Genomic DNA, 21,808 nt, shown 5'->3' on the forward strand with positions numbered 1-21,808 from the left:
GCTAAGCTACCCTTCAAGAAAACTGCATTGATTCATATTCCAGCTAGTGGTTAAATATAAATTTTATGTTATGACTAAGCAGACTTTTAAAAAATGTTTTTATTATCAAGAGTTTCTGTTGCTACATCAAAAAAATTCACATAGGAGGAAAACTAGAAGATTTACTGAGTTTTAGACTTATTTAGTCTTCATTTTGTGATTTGATGTATTGTTGAGATTTTCATGTTTGTTCATTTATTTATTGAGCTGATAATCATTATCTGGCATATAACTGGGAATTACAAGAGTAAACGCTAGTTTTAGAAGACAGAGGAATCTGAAATGAGAAGTGAGAAGAATCAGAAGCTTGTCACCATGTTACTGAAAGATTACTGTAATGGGATCCCTGTCTGTATTCCTGATACTCTGTTATGTACAACATTTGAAACGGTTTTCCCAACATTTAAACTGTTAGTCTTATAATCTAATCAAAGCAATGGCATTATTATTAACAATAACAACTTTTGAATCTAGGATTTAAGGTATTTGTAATGGTCTGCTTGACTGATAACAGATTTTTTTTTGTTCTCTATACTTTTGGCTTCACTTTCACTTACATGCAAATAAATTTTATTCTTCAAGACCAGTTTTTGCAAAAAGATCTGAGCCATGGTTCCCAGAAGATATGATTCAGAGGTAATAATTGAAGACATAGAATTTAGAATCTTTATGGAGTATTGTAGGTATCATCTTCTGGGACTGTTTCTGGAATTTCTCTGATTTAAAAGTTCTCAGTAAAAGCTCTTTGTAAAGAATTCAGAGTCAAGAAAAATATATAATCCTTGTATATTTTTTCCTTTCTCATAATAGCAATTGGTGACATTGTATACCCTTTTTAGCTTAGAGTTAGGAATTGTATTTTATTTATTTATTTTTAATGTTTAGTTTTGGGGGGGGTGGGGCAGAGAGAGGGGGGCAGAGGATCCAAAGCAGGCTCTGTGCTGATAGCAAACAGTCCGATGCAGAGCTCTAACTCACGAACCATGAGACCAAGAGCTGAGCTGAAGTCAGATGCGTAACACTGAACTGATTGAGCCACTCAGCACCCCTGGAGTTAGGAATTTTAGATTCAAGTTTGCTACTAATATTAATAGACATTTGAGTTGCTCCCAGTATTTGATTATTAGGATCAAGCTGCTTAAGAGCATTTTTGTATATGTGTATGTTAGTGGCTCTATGCCTTGTTTCTTTTTGATATATTTCTGGGAATGGAATTGTTGGCTGATAGGGTAGTCATGTGCTTAGTAGAAATGACCAAACATTTTCAAGGTGGTTGGATTAATTTACACTCCCACCAGTGAGTAATATATGAGAGGCTTGTCACAAACAAAAACAGTCCACTGTCCTATCCTTTTCCTATCCCAAATCTGGATATCCAGAGATAACTACTTTCATTTCTTTTAGCTGTATTATTTTTCCAGGTATTTACCTCTGTATTTTTAAGTAAGATGCTTATGTTACTACTTCATTTAAAAATTTTGCAATTCTCCTCTTACAACTCCCCTCCCTCTCCTCCATCTTCCCAATAGTGTTTTCACTTTTTGGATTAAATTAATATTCAGTGTTTACATTATAATTAGAATATAAGTGTTGATCTCAATTGAGTGGCTCAGTGTACTATGAACACATTCTTTCTCTATGGTTTTCCTCCCCTTGGGTTAATAATTGTTTTATTTAATTTATTTGAGTAGTTTTCTCTCTTAAACTCTGACTGATCTATACTCCTCCCCCTCACAGTGGCCAAATACATCAGATCCTTTTTGTCTTTTCTCTCAGAAATACTACCTTGGAAACTCCTGTTCCTTCTGCTTTAATTGGAACAGTTCCTTCCTCTGTTGGCTGCAGGGCTGTTTTCTTATGACTGCTATTCATCATCATCCAGGGAATTCTTTCTGCTTTTTTGTTGGATCCCCATATTCTCTGGATCCTGTATTCTTTTTTTTTTTTTCTTGGTTTATTATTTTTATTGTACAGCACATTCTTCATTGGCTTCCTGAGAAAGGATACATGGGCAATAAAAATGTAAAGACCTTGCTTATGTGGTACTGTTTTTATTCTGTCTTCACATTTCATTAATACCTTGGCCGCATGTAGAATTTTAGGCTGACAAGATTTTTTGAAGCCCTTGTATTACCGTCGAGCTTTCAGAGTTGCTCTTTGAGACACTGAATGTCATTGTCATTTATCTGCTCAGTCCTTTGTATGGTTCACTTTTCGTTTTCCTTTTTTCCCCTTTCCTTTCCTTTCTTTCTCTCCCTTCTTCTCTCCCTCTTTTCCTCCTTCCTTTCCTTTCTTCCTTTCCGTATGCTTGTTCAGATCCCTTAGCCTCTTTATATGTTTGTGTGTTCCCATATTAAAAGAGGCATATTTGTTGTACCTACCGCTCGGACAAAGCTCTTATGCAAGTACCTGGTGCCTAGTAAGTGCTAAATAAATATTAACCATCATAATTTTTCTTTGAAGTTGTCTTCTCTGTATTTTTTGTTTCCTGTCAGTTCCTTTTTTGTGGCTTCTTTTGGCTCTGTATTTTATGTTCGAGGCTTTCCTCAAGTATCTATTGATCTGTCCTAACAATTTATATTTAAGAGTGAGACACTAAAAAGCTGATGGGGAGATGAGGGACTTTTTGATGTGTGGACTTCACTGTAGACTGATTGCACAGTGAGCTGCCATTTTTGTTGGCGGCTATCCCAACCTCTCCCACCCCTACTATCATATCAGCATTTGTAGGGCTTTTCTATAGTTATCTCTCTTATCTTGGAGGTACTCAAATTCGTTACCAGCGTGTGAGAGCTGAGAGGGGAGAGGGGGTGCTGTGGGTCTCTTTGGTCTGTGCGTACACTCTGCCTTCATGTTCCTCTTTTCAGTGTAACAGCCCCAACCCACCCAGTTCCGCCCTGCTGTGCTGCTTGAGCCTTGAGTCAGGAGTCTCTCTGGTTGGGTTTCTTCAGAGAATGGACCTCTGTCTCCTACCAGGTTGGGGGTGGACTAGTTGTGTGATACTTATACACACTTTCAGCCACTCTTATTTTTAGTCCTTTACCTCACCTCCACCCTCTGTGGTACGTGGTGCCTCCAGTTTTGGAATCTTCCTAGTTTCTGTGATGTGGACACATTGATTTTTTTCCTCTGCATGCTCTTGGGTTTCAGCTTCCTCTGCCCTAAGTCTGCTTTCCATCTGACAAAAATGGGCAGATATTTCTGGTCTGCTTTGGTCTCCTCTCCCCTTCTTTGTGTCTTTCTGGGTTTATCAGTTTTCTATTTCTTCACTGTTATTTTGGTAGATTTTTAGAGGATTACAGAGATAAATGTGTAACTTCAGTTCTTTATGTTTAATTATCCATGATCTGGTATTACTTTTTATATTTTTTAGGAAATAAAAAATGTAGCAACATTGCTTCAATGAATTTTTTTTGATGTTATGAATTTAATTTTTTTAATATGTTGAAACTACATCAGGCTTATTAAATTTCAGAGTTTAGAAGTCAGGTACTGGGTTCTGTGTGTGTATATGTGTGTGTGTGTTAAAAAATCCCTTACCATTCAGGGCGCCTGGGTGGCTCAGTTGGTTAGGCGACTGACTTTGGCTCAGGTCATGATCTCGCAGTTTGTGAGTTTGAGCCCCGCGTCAGGCTCTGTGCTGACAGCTCAGAGCCTGGAGCCTACTTCAGATTCTATTTCCCCCCCCTCTCTGTATCCCTCCCCTGCTCATGCTCTGTGTCTCTCTCTCAATAATAATAAACATTGAAAAAAAAAATTAAAAAAACTTACCATTCAAAGAAAATATATTTATTGGCTGTAGTTTTAATTTATTCATTCTTAAATTCTTAGTTTTCACATGTTAATAAATTTATCTCATTTTATCAGTTGGAGTTGCTCAGAATAAACCCTATTTAGTTTAGTTTTTTTTTTTAATTGAAAATATTACGGTGCTTAATGTGTCACTGTCATCAAAAGTTGATTGATCAATTGCAGAGTTTATGAACACTCTCATATTGTGCAGATTGTTTTTATAATATTTAGCCTGATCACTTTCAGGTGATGTCAGCCTGTCTTGCTAAGATGTCTTCTGTGCACTGATTACCATTGCTGTAGATCTGTATTGTCTAATAGAACTTCCTGTGATGATGTAAATGTTCATACCAATAAATATGGTAGCTATTAGCCACATGTGGCTATAGGGCACTTGAAATGTGGCTAGTGTGACTGGGGAACTGAATTAAAAATTTTATTGAATTTTAATTAATTTAAATTTAAGTTAAATAGCCACCGGTGACTGGTGGCTACCATATTGGACAGCACAGTTATTGAACATTATTCTGATAGAATGTGCTAAGATTTTGGTGCAGATTATTTTATATTATTAATCACTTGAATTAGTTTGGAATAAAGTGTCCAGCGGAGGAATAGGAGTTAGCTGAGTTACCCTAATTTTCTTATTATAATTAAAACTACATTTTTCTTTGGATTCACATGGGAATAAAAATATGCAGACTGCAATTTCAGAATTGAAAATAAAATGTGTTTTAGGTTGGTGTATCATTCCAACCTAAGAAGGAGATTGAAAGTGAAAGCGAAAATTGAAAATTCTATTTTGGGACCTCTCAGAAATTTTCTTCCATCCTACAAGATAAAGGAGAAATACTGTTTGGATCAAAGCTTGGTTTGGATTTAAAGTTTTTATATTCTCAAAGACAGTTATGGTAATGTTCTGGTTTGCATTTTTAATATTTGGATAAAATGTTCTGTTTGTGACATCAGACTTCCTTATAAACTGCAGGTTAATTTATAAAATTTCTTCTGAACGAAGGATGAAGGTTAATTGTAGTAAATGTAAAATTAATCTTTGGCTAACTAGAATTGTGTCATCAATTGAGGTCTGTGGTGAATTGAGCATTGCTAAATTGCTAACCTTTTTTTAAAGTAAAAAAGTAGGGGCGCCTGGGTGGCTCAGCCGTTTGAGCGTCCGACCTCGGCTTAGGTCATGATCTCACGGTCTGTGAGTTTGAGCCCTGCGTCGGGCTCTGTGCTGACAGCTCGGAGCCCGGAGCCTGTTTCGGATTCTGTGTCTCCCTCTCTCTCTGACCCTCCCCTGTTCATGCTCTGTCTCTCTCTGTCTCAAAAATACATAAACATTAAAAAAAAAAGTAAAAAAGTTAAAAATTCACAGGACTGGAAACATGGCTTTGATTGCAGAACATTACCATTTTGCTTAATTTTTTTTGGTGAAATACAGCTTTTTGGAATAAAGATTAGTACAGTTACCACTATACATTTAGTTTAGCAAAATATACCATATTTACTATTTTTAGAGTATTGTAATTGTTAACGGGAATATTATCCAAACATTTGAGAAGATAATGTTAAGATAATATTTCAGATTCTTTTTGTTCTTCTTTGAAGGCCTCAATCCCCTTATGCCTTCATTCTCAGCAGATGATTTCTTCTCCCATTTTACAGGATGTGAGCACTCTCATTTTCTTGTCCTTCTTGCTCACCATCTTGTAGTTACCACTGACACTGACCACCCCTTGCATTGGAGTAGCAAGCTGTCCTGCTTTCTGACAAATAACCAGATCCCTCTACCTGTGCTCTTACATCCCTTTTTACCTTCTCATGGATCTTGTATGCCTGTTGTTCTCCCTGTTTCTTATCATTTCAGTGTGTTTTTGCTGTTTTTTTTTTTTCAAGCTCAACCTTTCTCCCTCATCGAGTACCACTACATATTAATAGAAGGAAGATCCTTCTAATCCCCTTCTTCCTTTTCTTCTCATCCATTCTTGTTGAAAGAGCTGTTGATACTTACTGTCTCTAATTCTTCCGTTCTGAACAATTTGTGTTTTAATAAGCCTTCCACATAATTTTGATCCTAGTCTATACCTGTGGGTCAGTCAAGTAGTTCACTATTATAAATTGGAAGCACAGGTTATGGTATTTAGATGACAGTGTGCACTTACACAGAATCAGCTTTTGATTGGTTGAGGTGGGGTTTAAAGCTAGACACAGTAATTGTTGGTGCATCAGTTAGAATTAGGTTTCGCTAGGAGTTATAGAAGACCCAAAATAGTAGAGACTTGAAAAGATAGAAGTTTATTTCTTTTTCTTATAAACACAGGTAATCTAGGTTCGGTGATTACCAAGGAACTAGGCATCTTTCCCCTTGTTGCTCTGCCATCTTCTCTCAGCTTCTGCTTCATGGTTGGGTTTGACTGCTGTGGCTGTAGACATCCTTTTCATATTCCAGTGAGCAGGAAGGAAAAAAAGAGGAGAGGTCATATCCATTATTTTTGAAGAAACTTCCCAGCCGTTGCCCAGAACTTTAAGTCCCATTGGTCAGAATTTAGACATTGGTCACATCCAGCTGTAAGGAAGTCTGGGAAATAAACTTATTTCGTGCAGCCTCGTGTGAAGATACAATTCGTGATTTTTATTTTTTTTATTTTTTATTTTTTATTTTTTTAAACGTTTATTTATTTTTGAGACAGAGAGAGACAGAGCATGAACGGGGGAGGGGCAGAGAGAGAGGGAGACACAGAATCGGAAGAAGGCTCCAGGCTCTGAGCCATCAGCCCAGAGCCCGACGCGGGGCTCGACATCGTGACCTGAGCTGAAGTCGGACGCCCAACCGACTGAGCCACCCAGGCGCCCCAATTCGTGATTTTTAAAAAGTGATTGCATAACATTACATGATTTGGATTCACCGTAAATAATTTACCTGTTCTTTATTGTTAGACATTTAAGTTGCTTGTGAAATTTTTGTTACTATAAACAAAGTGAAAACCAACAACTTATGTCTTTAAAAAGTGAATTGGTAAGCATAAAGCTACACATTAGAATACTGAGTATATAAGAGAGAACTTGGAAGTAGCAAAAATAACATTTTGAGAATTTTCCTCTAAGACAAAGATGAAGATCCTGGAAAGAATAGTGGAATTAAGCAATACCTTGTAAAATTTGGACTTTATAGTCATCTATTAAAGAAGGTTAAACCAATACATAGTATTGCTGACTTATATAAACTAATGGAATAAAATAAGTGTGGATAATTTACATTTTTTAAAGTGTGTATAAACGCTCTGTCATACATACATTTACTGGTGTCTAAGTCCTTGATTTTTTTAGCACTGAAATGACATTTGATTTTGTTCGGACAAGTATTTTACTTTAAATTGATTCATTCTTTTCCAATAAAGTGTTACTCTATGAGCTTTTGCTCAAGTCTAGAAAATAAGTAAAAAGTTTTGTTCAAATATATATCTACTTTCACTAGGCTAATTATACTTGTATTGACTTGCAGGCCTTTTTGCAAATGTGTAACCTGCCTGTCAAAGTGGTTTGTAGGGCAAATGCAGAATATATGTCTCCATCTGGTAAGTTGTTTTTTTTTTTTTTTTTTTTTAATTCTCTGTTAATATTCTGTATTGGTGAAATTGTAGTGATAGTTCAGTTTGTACCTAGATATTTTTGTTTTGTTTACCCTTTGAAGACTTTTCCCATGGTTTTATGAAGTAACAATTGTAAACTTGATAATCTTTGGGCGGACATGGCTGTTCATTTCAACTCTGCGGTCATAGATGGTTAGTGGAAAGTCACAGTAAATATTAAGAAATATTAAGAAAATACATAATCTCAGATATCCCCAATCTTATTTACATAGTGCTGTTTCCACTTCAGAAAACAAATTTTAATATTAATGAATCCATTCATTATTAAACACACTTCTCTAAACTATGTCCTCTTATTATTCAGAGGGAAGAAGAGAGTGTGGAATAATTAATTTGTCAAAGATCTTAAGGTCATCTCTGAAAGCTTTTGGTTTCTAATTATTTCTTTTTTATTTTTATTTCAACAGGTTTTAAAATACTTTTTATTAAGATTTTAGCCTTTCTGCTATTTTTTATAATCAGTGTTGCCTTTTCTGTGTGTCATGTATTAGTAGATTAGGGTACAATTTTAAATAAATATGGTTCAGATAAATTTTTTTTAATTGTAATTTTCAGTTTTTTACTTTTTTAATTTTTTTTAACATTTATTCTTGAGAGAGAGAGAGAGAGACACAGTATGAGAAGGGGAGGGGGGCATTTTTTTCTTTTCATCTTCGATTCTTAAAGTGGTAATAATTATCAAAAGCTGTGAAGACAGCCTCCATACACACTGAAAATTCTACATTAATAATCTACATTTATAGATTTATGAATATACATTTTAAAACATCTCCATAAAAGAATTTCTAGATTTGTAAACATAGACATGTTTTAGATTCTTGAAGCCCATTAATTAACTCATTTTCTATTATTTTTGTATAGAAATTTTATAAACTTTCTGAATTCTGGTGAAATGAATTATATTGGGTTCTGTCCATTTTTTCCTTTATGTAGTCATACAAAAAGAGTGTAGCTATGCATACAAAAATGTTAATAATCTAATACTAAAGTTACTATCCTTGGCAAATGAGGAAAAGCCATGTGGTTCATCCACCTGTTTCCTAAAATGACTGTACTAAGTATCACCTAGGTGATATTTTGAAAGACAAATAAATACTATAGAGGCTACAAATCATACATATATACATACATACATTCATAGGGAGGAGTCTCCCATAAGTAGATGAAAATGGCACTTTCTCTTAAGGCATTTATTTAAATTGTATCATATGACTAGTATTACTCTCTTTTATCATATGATTTGGGGTGATCAAGGGATGTTTTATTTGTTGGAATGATCTTGTTCTAGTAGATTTTTAAAGCAGAGAGCATCATGGAGTAATCAGAAGACTGCTTGGCTAAGAGCTACGAAATTTTTACTCTAATCCTTCTGTGACCTTGTCACTTATTAACAGTTTCCTTGGGAAATTTCCCTTCTCTGTTTTGAGTGTCAGTGACTTCATCTGTAATATGTGGTGATTGCATTAGATGGTATCCGGGGTTCTTTTTGTTTCTAATATTTTCTGAATCTACAAACTTGCTTGCTTTCTTCTTGCTTCCTTTAAAGACAAAAATTCTTTTTTAAAAGCACTTTTTAAAAAAAATCTTTAAGTAGGCTCCATGCCCAATTGTGGGGCTTGAACTCACGACTCTGAGATCAAGAGTTGCATGCTCTACCAACTGAGCCAGCCAGGAGCCCTTAAAAACAAAAGTTGAAAAAATGATTATTTTGCATAAAATAAGAAATAGGGCCCTCAGATTTTTTTTTTTTTAATGGTCTTTGATTGGTGCCAGCGAATAAATGTCTCACTGTGCTTTTGCCTGGTACTTGCAATAATAAGGATGTAACAATGGCTCCACTTTTTTTTTAAGTTTGTTTATTTATTTTGAGAGAGAGAGAGAGAGAGAGAGAGAGTGCGTATGAATGTGGGAGGGGCAGAGAGAGAGAGAGAGAGAGAGAGAGGAGGAGGAGAGAGAATCCTAAGCAGACTGTGCTGTTACCACAGAGCCCAAGGCAGGGCTCAAACTCATGAACCTTGAGATCATGACCTGAGCTGAAATCAGGAGTCAGATGCTTAACTGTCTGAGCCACCCAGGCACCCCAACATTGGCTCCACTTTAAGTCAGACTAGTGACAAAAAACATTATTTACTTCTAATTTGTTGCCTTGATTTTTATATATATCTTTATATTTAGAGATGTATGAGTACTCTGCTTTCCTGCTTCATAATCTACAATACTAAAAAAATATTTTTTTAAATTTATTTTTGAGAGAGAGAGCATGCACGGGCAAGGGGCAGAGAGAGGGGGACAGAGGATCTGACGTGGGCTCCGTGCTGAGAGCAGAGAGCAGAGAGCAGAGAGCCCCATGGGGGGCTAGAACTTGCGAACCAGAGATCATGCCCTGAGCCGAAGTCAGATGCTTAATGAGCCACCCCAGTGCCCAATACTCAAAGTATTTTTAAGAAAAGAAATAAAATACAAACCAAACTGGTTATTGAAAATGAGAAGTACACTTTGCTTTCAAAATGCTATGCCCTAAAAATAGCTTTAGTCTAGGCATTTATCCACACATAGTTTTCATTCTTAGATCATTTTATCTCAGACGACCTGTGCTATTTCTAGCATTATAGTACTTAACAAAGATTTTATCTCAAGCTAAAAAACACTATGACCCAATACTTTTTTACTTACCCAATAAATTTACCAGTACTTATTTTTTACTTAGTTTTTACTTATTTACTAATTTTACTTATTTACCCAGTACTTATTTACCCAAATAAATTCTTCTCACCTTTGCAAGATTAGAAGAAAGGTATGTGGAATGCAGTGTTTTTATACTGGTATCATGGAAATGTCTTCTAAATACATCAATAGAGTTGTTTCCCCGAAGGCCTGCCTTTCCCTTATAATGCACGTTATTTTATGGATGTAGGTGAAGCTTTTGTTGGTGCTGTGCACCTCATCCTTTACCCTAGGTCTGCATGAGGCCGAGAGGAGTCAATCTGTTGAAAAGGACCATGAAGAAGCCTGCTGTTAGTGTGAACTCTGAATTAGGTCTGACAGCAGATTTCATCCTTTAGCTTTTGGGGTGAACTTCATTGCTGTTTGGAGACTATTATCCTCTCTGATAATTTTGTCAACTATTAGTTTTTATAAAAATGAAATATTAGTTTTTTAATGTGACATTTATAGAGAGAAGCCAGTTTTTATAAGCATACTTTTATTTTTTTCCCCAAATATGTCTGGGAACATACTTTGTATTAGAATTCATAAACTAGCATACCTTCAAAGATTGTTAATTCTCTTAATTCCTGATTTTTTTTGAGTCAAAGACATTTATTAATGTACCGTTATGTGCTTAAGATATTGAACTTACGTGTCTGAGGTTTAAAAGTAGATGTAAAAAGAAGTCGTCTTCTTAAATGTAGTTTAAAAATAGATTGATTCATTGGACTCTGAAGAGAAAGACCCACTGCATTTCTTACAAATCTATCAGTGGTTGTGAACCAATGTCCTGCCTATTCATGTAAATTGAATAATTAGTGTTTACTGCTATAGAGTGACTTGTCAGTGTTAGTTCTGCAAAGGGAATATTATTGTGGTCGGTTACTATATGCAGGTGAGAATTCTAGAAATGAATCTCCTTTTTTTCTTTTAAAATTAGTAATTGTTTATAGAATTTGGGGTGCCTGGGTGGCTCAGTCATTTAAGTGTCCAACTCTTGATTTTGGCTTAGGTTATGATCTCAGAGTTTGAGAGTTTTAGCCCCACATTGGACTTCATGCTGATAGCTCAGGGCCTGCTTGGGATCTTCTCTCCCTCTCTTTCTAATCCTCCCCTGCTCATGCTCTCTCTACTCTCTCTCTGTCTCTGTCTCTCTCTCAACGTAAATAAACTTAAAAAAATAGTTTATAGAATTTAACATACACATTTATAATTTTCAAAAGTTACAGGATTACAAGAGCAGTATATTAATAAAACATTCCATTTTTATGTTAATTTACTGAAAGTATTTTCATACATTTCTTTTTCCTCAACAGGTAAAGTACCTTTTATTCATGTAGGAAATCAAGTAGTATCAGAACTTGGTCCAATAGTCCAATTCGTTAAAGCAAAGGTAATAAAAAAGATATTAAATATATTTGATCACAGTTACTCTTAAGTCATTCATCATTCTTTAGCATGTCTTAACATTTACATTGATTTTAACCTAGTTTCATAAAATGCCAATATAAACTAGTGGAGAAATATTTCTAAAGTGGAAGTTTTTTTCCCCCGTAATGTAAATCAATGGCAAAAGATGTAATTTGATGTTTACAAAATGGTAGATAAGTTTCTAACTTACACTTATGAGAATTTTGGTCATAAATGAAAACTTAGGTTGTTATAAAATGTTGAGTTAACCTTTGAGAAGGAAATATGGGATATATTTGGAAGTTGAATATTAATATATACATTTGAATTATTCAGCTTACGTTTTAATACTTATAAAGGACAACCCCCCACTAACATTTTGGGGAACATCTTTCCAGACTTTTTCTTGGCATATATAGAAAAATATAGATCTTACTATTATGTGCTATTTTGCAACCTGCCTTTTAAAATCATCAATATGTTTGGAAATTCTTCCATGTTAATGACTACAGAAATACATCATCCTTTTAAATTCTTGTATAGTATTCTTTTATATGGATGTATTATAACTTATTCACTTAAGTCTTTATTGATGGACACATTAAGTTGTAGTCAGGTTTTGGCTCTTACTGAGTGTTCAGGTAAATATTTTCTATACACACCTTTGTAAACTTGTCAGATTATCTTTTTAGGATAAATTCCGAAGAGTGATACTGTGATGTTAAAGGGGGTGTGCATTTTTAAAATCTCACCACAGATGTTTGTATTGAACTAAAGGATATACCATTTTATGCATTTTTTCATTATTATAGTATATTAGAATTTAAAAATTAATGTCTGTTTCCCTATACGTTTACTAACATTTTTTTCAACTTTGACCACTTTATAAGTAACACGTGTCAATCTTCCAGCATTTATTTTATTACTAATAAGGTTAGTCTCTTAGAAAAAAAGGTTTACTGATCATTCTTGTTTTCTTCTTTTGTGAAATAATTGAAAATTTAATTTTGTCCATTGAAAGATACACTTTTATGATAGCATAGAAATACTACTTACTAATATTTTGTAGTGATAGCAGATAATTAATGATTTTTCATATAAAATTTTAGGAGATATTCTAGAAGTTTATTGGACATTTGTCATAAAACCATTGATGTAAAAAGTTATATTATTTGGTAGTAAGATAACTGAAAGTTTTTCTCTATTTAATATGATGCTCTTTTAAATTTTTTTAAATTCCCTTTAGGGCCATTCTCTTAGTGATGGGCTGGATGAAGTCCAAAAAGCAGAAATGAAAGCCTACATGGAATTAGTCAACAATATGCTGTTGACTGCAGAGGTATAATAGAAGATAATAGGCCTTGAAAATAAGCTTTTCCTCTTACAAAAGATCATCTTTCTTATGGGTTATTTTAAAATTATTGAGAAATAGGAATATAGTCTGTCAATTCTCGGACTAGGATGGTTCCTGGAATTATTTGGTTATTATGTTTGAACAAGTTGCCTGGCATTTCAGATCTAGTTTTTCTATTTGTAAAAAGGAGTGATTCTTGCCCATTCGTTATTTGACTTTGGGCTTGGGACGTTTACTTCATTCATATCTGTAAAATACTTTGATGATATTTAGAGATACACTACTATATGAATAAGAAATACTTTTATTCAGTACTACCATCAATTAAATTTAATAATTCTGTATGGCAACATTAGCCAAAGGAGGGAAACTGTCTTACGTGTGACATTTATAGGGTTGGCTCATAAAAAATCACCATGGCAGAAAATAATTTTCTTTATCCATTTTCTCTTTGGTGTTCTAAAGTTCTAGTGACTGTTCTTTTGTTCCTAGTTGTATCTTCAGTGGTGTGATGAAGCTACAGTAGGAGAGGTGAGTGGTTCTGCAGCATTTATCTTAATTAAAATTTAATGAGAAAACACTTTTGCTCAGAATCTTAAGTCCCTGCTCATAAATGAAACATTGTGGTTTATACCATTAGTGATATAGTTTTTCACTTACTTTAATTTTGCTTGCACATACATTTTAGGGAAGCTATGTGTCATCGTTTGATATAACTGGTTGCAAAGTACATAAAAGTTTATATATTTTTAAAGGGAATGGCTTAAAATTTTAATTTTTTAGCTTGCAAGCTGTGTATTTTTTTCAGATTGCTGTGTTTGTGTTCTTAAAATATGTTTTCCTGAGTATTCTGTTTGTAAAAACAGGCTTTGTTTTTAGAAAGAATCGTGTTGATAACAAAATCCTTTTGTTCTAGATCACTCATGCTAGATATGGATCTCCTTACCCTTGGCCCCTGAATCATATTTTGGCCTACCAGAAACAGTGGGAAGTCAAACGTAAGATGAAAGCTATTGGATGGGGTAACAAGACTCTGGACCAGGTGAGTTCAGACTGACGTTGACAAAAGCCTCAACTTTAATGCATTAAGAAATTCATTTTTTATATTTAGTTTTTTTTAATTAAAAAAATTAAGAAAATTTTTGCTCTTATTTTTTTCTGACTTGAAGTGGTTTTTATTTGTTTTATAAACAAATTACGTAACACAGAAAAATTCAAAAAGGAAATAGAGATTGCTTGAAATCCTACCACATAGAAATTGCCACTGCTATTTGGAGAACATTCTTCTGGATATCTCTTAATAACACTTTCCTTAAATGGGATCATGTTATACCTGTCACTCTATAATCTGATTTTTTTTTTTTTCCCATTCACCAGTACATCGTGGGCATCTTTTATGTCAGTAAATGTAGATCTGCAACATCAGAATTAAAAAAAAAAAAACACAAAAATAAAAAAACAAACCCTGTTAAATACAGTGCTTAATATATCTGTTTTTTTTTTTTTTTTTTAATCTTAAATTTACTGAAGTAGCAAAATTAAAAAAATACATGTCTGGTCAAGGTCATGAGATTGAACTAATTCAGTCATTAAACTAATGTCTCTTTTCCAAGGCTATGCGTAGTCCTAGCAGCCAGTTTACCGATGTGTGCCATTGGCCACCAGGGGGATTGGGTAAATGAATAGGGATTGAGTAAATGATATAAATCCATCTCCACTAGCAGGAAGACCACTCAGATGCTTTTACTCATGGTAGGTCAGTAGTGTCATCTTTATGAAGCAAGCTTTTTAATATATGTAAGATAATTTGAATATATGGATTCAGGAAAACATTTTTGTAGGGTGTGGAGTTTTGAGATAAAAACTTTCTTGATAGTAATCCTTACAAGTAACATAAGTGTACTTGTGTTTAAAGGAAAGCTGTTCTCACATTGTCTTCCTGTTATATAGAAAGTATTGCTTATGAAAAAAAATATGGCTTATGTTCTATATGTGTTCTGTAGTCCGATTTAAATATATTATGAAAAGTTACCTACATTTATATTTTTGTTATAAACTGTGGTGCAGATTAAGTGTTAGACACATTTTATTGTTTTGCTAATTTAAATATTTTTCTTTGTGGTCCGTTGCCTTTGTTAGGTCTTAGAAGATGTAGACCAGTGCTGTCAAGCACTTTCTCAAAGACTGGGAACACAACCATATTTCTTCAATAAGCAGTAAGAAAGTTTATCTTTTTTGAGTTTCTTTTCTATATTGTTAGGTTACAAACTTATTCTATCGTAGAGGGATTGTTTTATCAGTATTTGTGAAAAGATTTTGGTATATTTAAATTCATTTTTGCCCTCATTAGACATTTACTTAGCACTTCTTGGCTATCAGACACAGCTCTAGGCTCTGGGAGACTCAAATTTCTAAAATGTAGCCCTTGCCATTAAAAATTTGTCTTCAGGGCAGACATGTAAACCAGTCATTATTGTCTGATAGAATAGAGGTGCTACTACGGGTAGTTCCAGATGCTGTGTTTGGAACTAACTACATAATCTTAATAAAATTCTGCATTTGCAAAGTACTGTTAAAACATGAAGTGTAGCTATACTTTTTTATATAGGGTGATACCCTGGGGAGTAGAAGAGTGAATAAAAATAAACAATTAAAAACATTGTTGGATGGACAAACACTATTATGAACTTATCTTTTAAAAGTTAATGAAAATAGGGGTGCCTGGGTGGCTCAGTTGGTTAAGTGTCCGACTTCGGCTCAGGTGATGATCTTGCAGTTTGTAGGTTCGAGCCCCACATCGGGCTCTCTGCTGTCAGCATGGAACCCACTTCAGATCCTCTGTCCCCCTTTCTGTGCCTGTTCCCCACAGGTTTTCTCTATCTCAAAATAAAGAAATAAACTTAAATAAAAATAAAAAAAATAGGTCTGTAAGTTGTGCTTTAATTTTAAAAGTTAATGAAAATATTTGTAAAGCACAGAAATGAGTATGAAGGATGTAGGTTAAATATGTATGTATGTATATGTAAATTGAATAATTCATGTTTAAGACAGAATTATTTTGTAACCTGGAAAAGAGTATCAAGGCAAAGAATGAATTTTCCTTTTTAAAAAAAATGTTAGAATTTGGGGCACCTGGGTGGCTCAGTTGGTTAGGTGTCCGACTTCCGCTTGGGTCATGATCTCCCAGTTTGTGAGTTCGAGCCCCCTGTTGGGCTCTGTGCTGACAGCTCAGAGCCTGGAGCCTGCTTTGGATTCTGTGTCTCCCTCTGTCTGCCCCTCCCCTGCTCATGCTTGCTCGCTCGGGCTCTCTCTCAAAAATAAACATTAAAAAATTTTTTAAAAAAATGTTACAATTTTAATATGTCACAATCATCCTGTGATACAATTTAAGATGGGCCTAAATTAGCATTTTAATCACACTGTTTTACATAGAAATTCTAGACTTTTCTTGGCTCTGTAATACAAATTTTTGCTTTTTAGATTGGTAATTTTAAAAAGGTTTATTTGCTATTGTTTATTATATCTTTCTAGGCAGTCATCTTCTGTAGCCACGTCAAACATCTTTTGGTATAGATATTAATATTTGTAACAAACACAACTGTGGTGATAGCTTAGAAATATTTGTTATATTAAGGAAGGGATGCCTAGGTGGCTCAATTGTAAAGTGTCTGACTATTGATTTAGTCTCAGGTCATGATCTCAGAACTTCATGGGTTTGAGCCCCACATCGGGCTCTGTGCGCTGACTGCGCAGAGCCTGCTTGAGATTTTGTCTCTCTCCCACCCCCCCCCCGTCCTCCCCCACTCACGCTCTGTCTGTCTCTCAAAATAAATAAATAAACTTTAAAAAATTTCAAAAAAAAAAAAGGAAAAAATATTTGTTATATTAAAGTATACTACCTATAATTGAAATTTGGAGTCTGTTGATCTCTGAAGCACAGAGGTCAAAGAATTCATACCGTGAAATCCTGGTAGGTAAAGCTTCTACAGCCATGTTAGTAATGTTTGCAATGTAGATTCTGTATGTGCCTCAGAGATCAACAGATCTCTGTGTGTCTCTAACACAAAAGAAATGTATCCACATGTTAGTATCAAGTAGTTCCTTGTCTTGCTGATATAGGAATTCTTAGGGGTTGAAACACTCAGAAGAGGTGTGTTTTATTGTTTGAAGTGCATTGTTATGTGTTAGGAGTTAGTTTTGTTATACATGCTATCTTCATGAGAGGCCAAGAGAATATATCTTATTTTTCTCATTTGACTCAGTGTCAGGGATTTCATAACCAGGTATCATTTAGCATGTAATTTAGTGGCAATAGAAAGAAATTTTTTTTTCATATAATGGTACGATTATATTTAAGCTTGTAATGAAAAATTCAAAGTTTAGAACAGGCAAAAAACCAAGGGTTGCTATGGAGGAACTGTTTAATATTAAGATGTAGGTTTCTGAAATAGTTTTACCTTGTATGAGACTTACATAAACATTTTCCCCTAATGATTGAAAAATGAATAGATTTTATTTTTAACTTTAGTTTTACCCCATTGTCTAATGCTGAACTGGAATTAGGAAAATGTAACTTGTATTTTCACTTTGATATGACAGAATTTTTTATGTATCAGGAATCATTACTTTGTGAGATACCTTACCTTAGTGAATAGAGCACTAGCTTAAGATACTTAAGATACTACTAGATAAGGTAGTATTGGATTCCAGGCCAGTGGCCTGAATTCTCTTCTTGGCTTTAATATATACCAGAGTTCAGCAAGTTACTTTATTTCCCCGTGTATTGTCCCCTTACCCTCTAAAATTAGAATAAAATTTTCTCCTAGCTTACCTTCTGGGGATGTTGAGAGGACTCATGAAAGAAACTCGGTAGTTGTACTTGATGAGAGAAGGGGAAAGGGAGATGAGGGAAATCCTGCAGCAGGAATAGGAATTGGGAAAAGAGAACAAAGAAGATAAATGGTGGAAAGAAAAAAGGAAGGTGAAATTGAAAGGAATTAGAAATAATGCAAGATAGTTATTAATATCAGGTGGCCTCTTTATTCTTAATAGTATATAGTGTTGGTAGCATTTAAATCTTTAAATCATAGTTCTGAAATGCAGTTAAACAAAATCTGTATTTTCTTGTTATAGATAAGCTATCTTGCTGATGTGATCTCTTTTAAGACACATACTGACAGACTACTGGGTCATTTATTCTTTTTCATGTGAACATGGACTTGGAATGAAAAAGTAAACTTTTCTTAAAGGGTTATTTTTATGTTACCTTTTTCCCCCTAAGTATAGTCAGGATGAATGAATTACATTGTTGTAAAGCATTTATGAGCTCCTTGCAGGTCTGTGTATTTTCTAAACAAACCCTAGTTGGTAGCAGAGGCTCAGTAAGTGTTTTTTAAAACTAGCTTAAATTGAGGGGCGCCTGGGTGGCTTAGTTAAGCGTCCGACTTTGGCTCAGGGTCATGATCTCGTAGTTTGTGAGTTCGAGCCCCGCGTCGGGCTCTGTGCTAACAGCTCGGAGCCTGGAGCCTGCTTTGGATTCTGTGTCTTTCTCTCTCTGCCCCTTCCCCACTTGTGCTCTGTCTCTCAAAAATAAATAAATGTAAAAAAAAAAAAAAAACCAGCTTAAATTGAGAAATTGGAAGAAGAGTTATATTTGAAAAAGAAAGAGTGTTGTTATTAACTATTAAATGGTAAAACTTGAAAATAAACTTTCATATACTGATGGGAAAGGATATTGAAGAAATGCTGCAAAAATTACACATAGGAATCTTAAGATGAAAGATTTCAGAGGGGATTTGGATTTTATTGAGGTTTATTCAATAAAGAAATTACCAATTGATAAATTTAATCAGTAATAAAAGAACTCCCAACAAACAAAAGTCCAGGACCAGATGGTTTCACAGGTGAATTCTACCAGACATTAAAGAAGAGTTGATACCTATTCTTCTCAAGCTATTCAAAAAAATAGAAGAGGAAAGAAAACTTACAAATTCATTCTATAAGGCCAGCGTTATAGATTTTCTGATCTGTATCTTTTCTGATCTGATTTTCTGATCTGTATCTTTGCCTGATACCAAAACCAGGCAAAGATACTATCAGAAAGAAACAAAGAAAGGAAGGAAGGAAGGAAGGAAGGAAAGGAAAGGAAAAAAAGAAAACCAGGTTAGTATCTCTGATGAGCATAGATGCAAAAAATCCTCAACAAAATATTAGCAAACTGAATTCAATAGTACATTAAAAGGATCATTCACCAAGATCAAGTGGGATTTATTCCATGGTTGCAGGGGTGGTTCAGTATTCTCAAATCAATCAGTGTGCTAAATCACATTAATAAGAGAAAGGATAAAAACCATATGATCGTCATCTCAGTTGATCCAGAAAAAGCATTTGACAAAGTATGACATCTCTTCATGATAAAAACTCTCAACAAAGTGGGAATAGAGGAAACGTACCTCAACATAATAAAGGCCATATATTAAAACCCAGATAATATCAGTTGTGAAAAAATAAAAGCTTTTCCTTTATGATCAGGAACAAGACAAGGATATCCACTCTTACCACTTTTATTCAATATAGTACTGGAAATCCTAGTCACAGCAATCAGATAAGAAAAATAAATAAAAGACATCCAGATTGTTAAGAAAGAAGTAAAACTGTCATTATTTGCATTTGACATGATAATATATATAGGAAATCCTAAAGACTCTACCAAGAAGCTATGAGAACTGACACATGAATTCAATAAAGTTGCAGGATACAAAATTAATCTGTAGAAATCTATTGTGTTTTTATTTACTAGTTACAAAGTAACAGAAAGAGAAATTAAGAAAATAATCTCATTTACAGTTACACCAAAAAGAATAAAAATACCTAGGAATAAATTTAACCAGGGAGGTGGAAGACCTATACCCTGAAAGCTATAAGACATTGATGAAAAGAATTTAACATGATATAAACAAGTGGAAAGATATAGTCTGTTCATGGTTTTGAAGAATTAGTATTGTTAAAATGTCCATATTACCCAAAGCAATCTACAGATTGAATGCAATCCCTATCAAAACACAAATAACACTTTTCATACAACTATAATAAATAATCCTAAAATACGTATGGAACCACAAAAAACCTCAAACATCCAAATCAATCTTGAGAAAGAAGAACAAAGCTGTGGAAGCGTCATAATCCCAGATTTCAAGATATAGTAATCGAAACAGTATGGTACTGCCACCAAATCAGACACATAGATCAATAGAACAGGATAGAGAACCCAGAAATAAACCCATGCATGTATGGTCAATTAATCTATGACAAAGGAGGTAAAAATATCCAATATGACACAGAAGGAAAAGATAGATAGTTTTTTTAATAAATGGTGTTGTGCCAACTGGACAGCCACATGCAAAAGAATGAAACTGGACCACTTTCTCACATCAGACATAAAAATAAACTCAAAATGTATTAAAGACCTAAATGTGAGGCCTGAAACCATAAAACTAAAAGAAAATTAGGCAGTAATCCTTTAGACATCATCACCCTTAGCAGCATATTTATGGATATGTCTCCTCAGGCAAGGGAAACAAAAGCAAAAAATAAACTTGGTACTACCCCAAAATAAAAAGTTTTTGTACAGTGAAACCATCAACAAAACCAAAATGAATGGGAGAAGATATTTGCAAATGATATATTCGATAAGGGGTTAATATCAAAAATATGTAAAGAACTTCTACAACTCAACATCAAAAAACCAATCTGATTAAAATAGGCAGAGGACCTGAATAGATATTTTTCCAAAGAAGACATACAGATGACCAACAGACCCATGAAAAGATGCTCAACATTACTTAATCATAAGGGAAATGCAAATCCAAACCACAATGAGATATCACCTCACCAGTCAGAATGGCTATTATCAAAAAGACAAGAAATAAAAAAGTGTTGGTGAGGATGGAGAAAAGGGAATCCTTGTGCACTGTTGGTGAGAAAGTAAATTGGTGTAGCCACTGTGGGAAACAGTATGGAATTTCCTCAAAATATTGAAAATAGAAATATACAGTAATATTACTACTGGGTATTTACACACATACACAAAAAAGAAAACACTAATTTGGAAAGGTACATATTTATTATTGTTGATAATAAATATTGTTGATACATATTTATTATTTATTATTGCAGCATTATTTACAAAACCCAAATTATGGCAGCAACCCAAATATCTATCAATAGGTGAATGAATAAAGAAAGTGTGTATATATGTATGTGTATATACATAATATATAATTAAAATATACTATATATAATATGTATGCATATAACATGGAATATTAATCATAAGGAATGAGGTCTTGCCATTTGCAGCAACATGGATGGACCTAGAGGGTATTAGGCTAAGTCAGAGACAAATACCATATGATTTTACTTACATTTGGAATCTGGAAAAAAAAAAAACCAAAAAACAGAACACATAAAAAAACCAGACTCTTAAACACAGAAACAAATTGGCAGTTACTAGAAGGGAGGTGGATGGGAAAGATACACAAAATAGATAAAAGGAATTAAGAAGTACAAACTTCTAGTTATAGAATAAATAAGTCATGGAGATGCAAAGTACAGCATAGGGAATATAGTCAATAATATTGTAATAATGTTGAAGGGTGACTGTAGTTGTTGTGGTGAGTATTGTATAATGTACACAATTGTTGAATCAATATGTTGTACATCTGAAGCTAATCTAACATTGTGTGTCAATTATACTTTAGTGATAGTAATTTTAAAAATCACCACCTGAGAAAATTAAGGAGGAATTGCTTAAAATTTCAAAGGTTAGATATAAAAAAGGCTGGCAAGGGACTTG

General features: G+C 34.1%; 1 protein-coding gene across 1 annotated transcript in view; it reads left to right on the forward strand.

Moving 5' to 3' along the window:
- MTX2 (metaxin 2) overlaps positions 1-21,808 on the forward strand; it is a 64,275-nt gene that overhangs the window by 37,536 nt on the left and 4,931 nt on the right. Inside the window, exons 4-9 of the mRNA XM_027055436.2 lie at positions 7,337-7,409; positions 11,507-11,583; positions 12,847-12,939; positions 13,447-13,485; positions 13,871-13,996; positions 15,094-15,170. Coding sequence (XP_026911237.1) covers positions 7,337-7,409; positions 11,507-11,583; positions 12,847-12,939; positions 13,447-13,485; positions 13,871-13,996; positions 15,094-15,170 — 485 coding nt within the window. The remainder of the gene's footprint in view (positions 1-7,336; positions 7,410-11,506; positions 11,584-12,846; positions 12,940-13,446; positions 13,486-13,870; positions 13,997-15,093; positions 15,171-21,808) is intronic.

The sequence above is a fragment of the Acinonyx jubatus genome, chromosome C1, assembly GCF_027475565.1.
Source record: "Acinonyx jubatus isolate Ajub_Pintada_27869175 chromosome C1, VMU_Ajub_asm_v1.0, whole genome shotgun sequence".
In the NCBI taxonomy this organism is placed as follows: Eukaryota; Metazoa; Chordata; class Mammalia; order Carnivora; family Felidae; genus Acinonyx; species Acinonyx jubatus.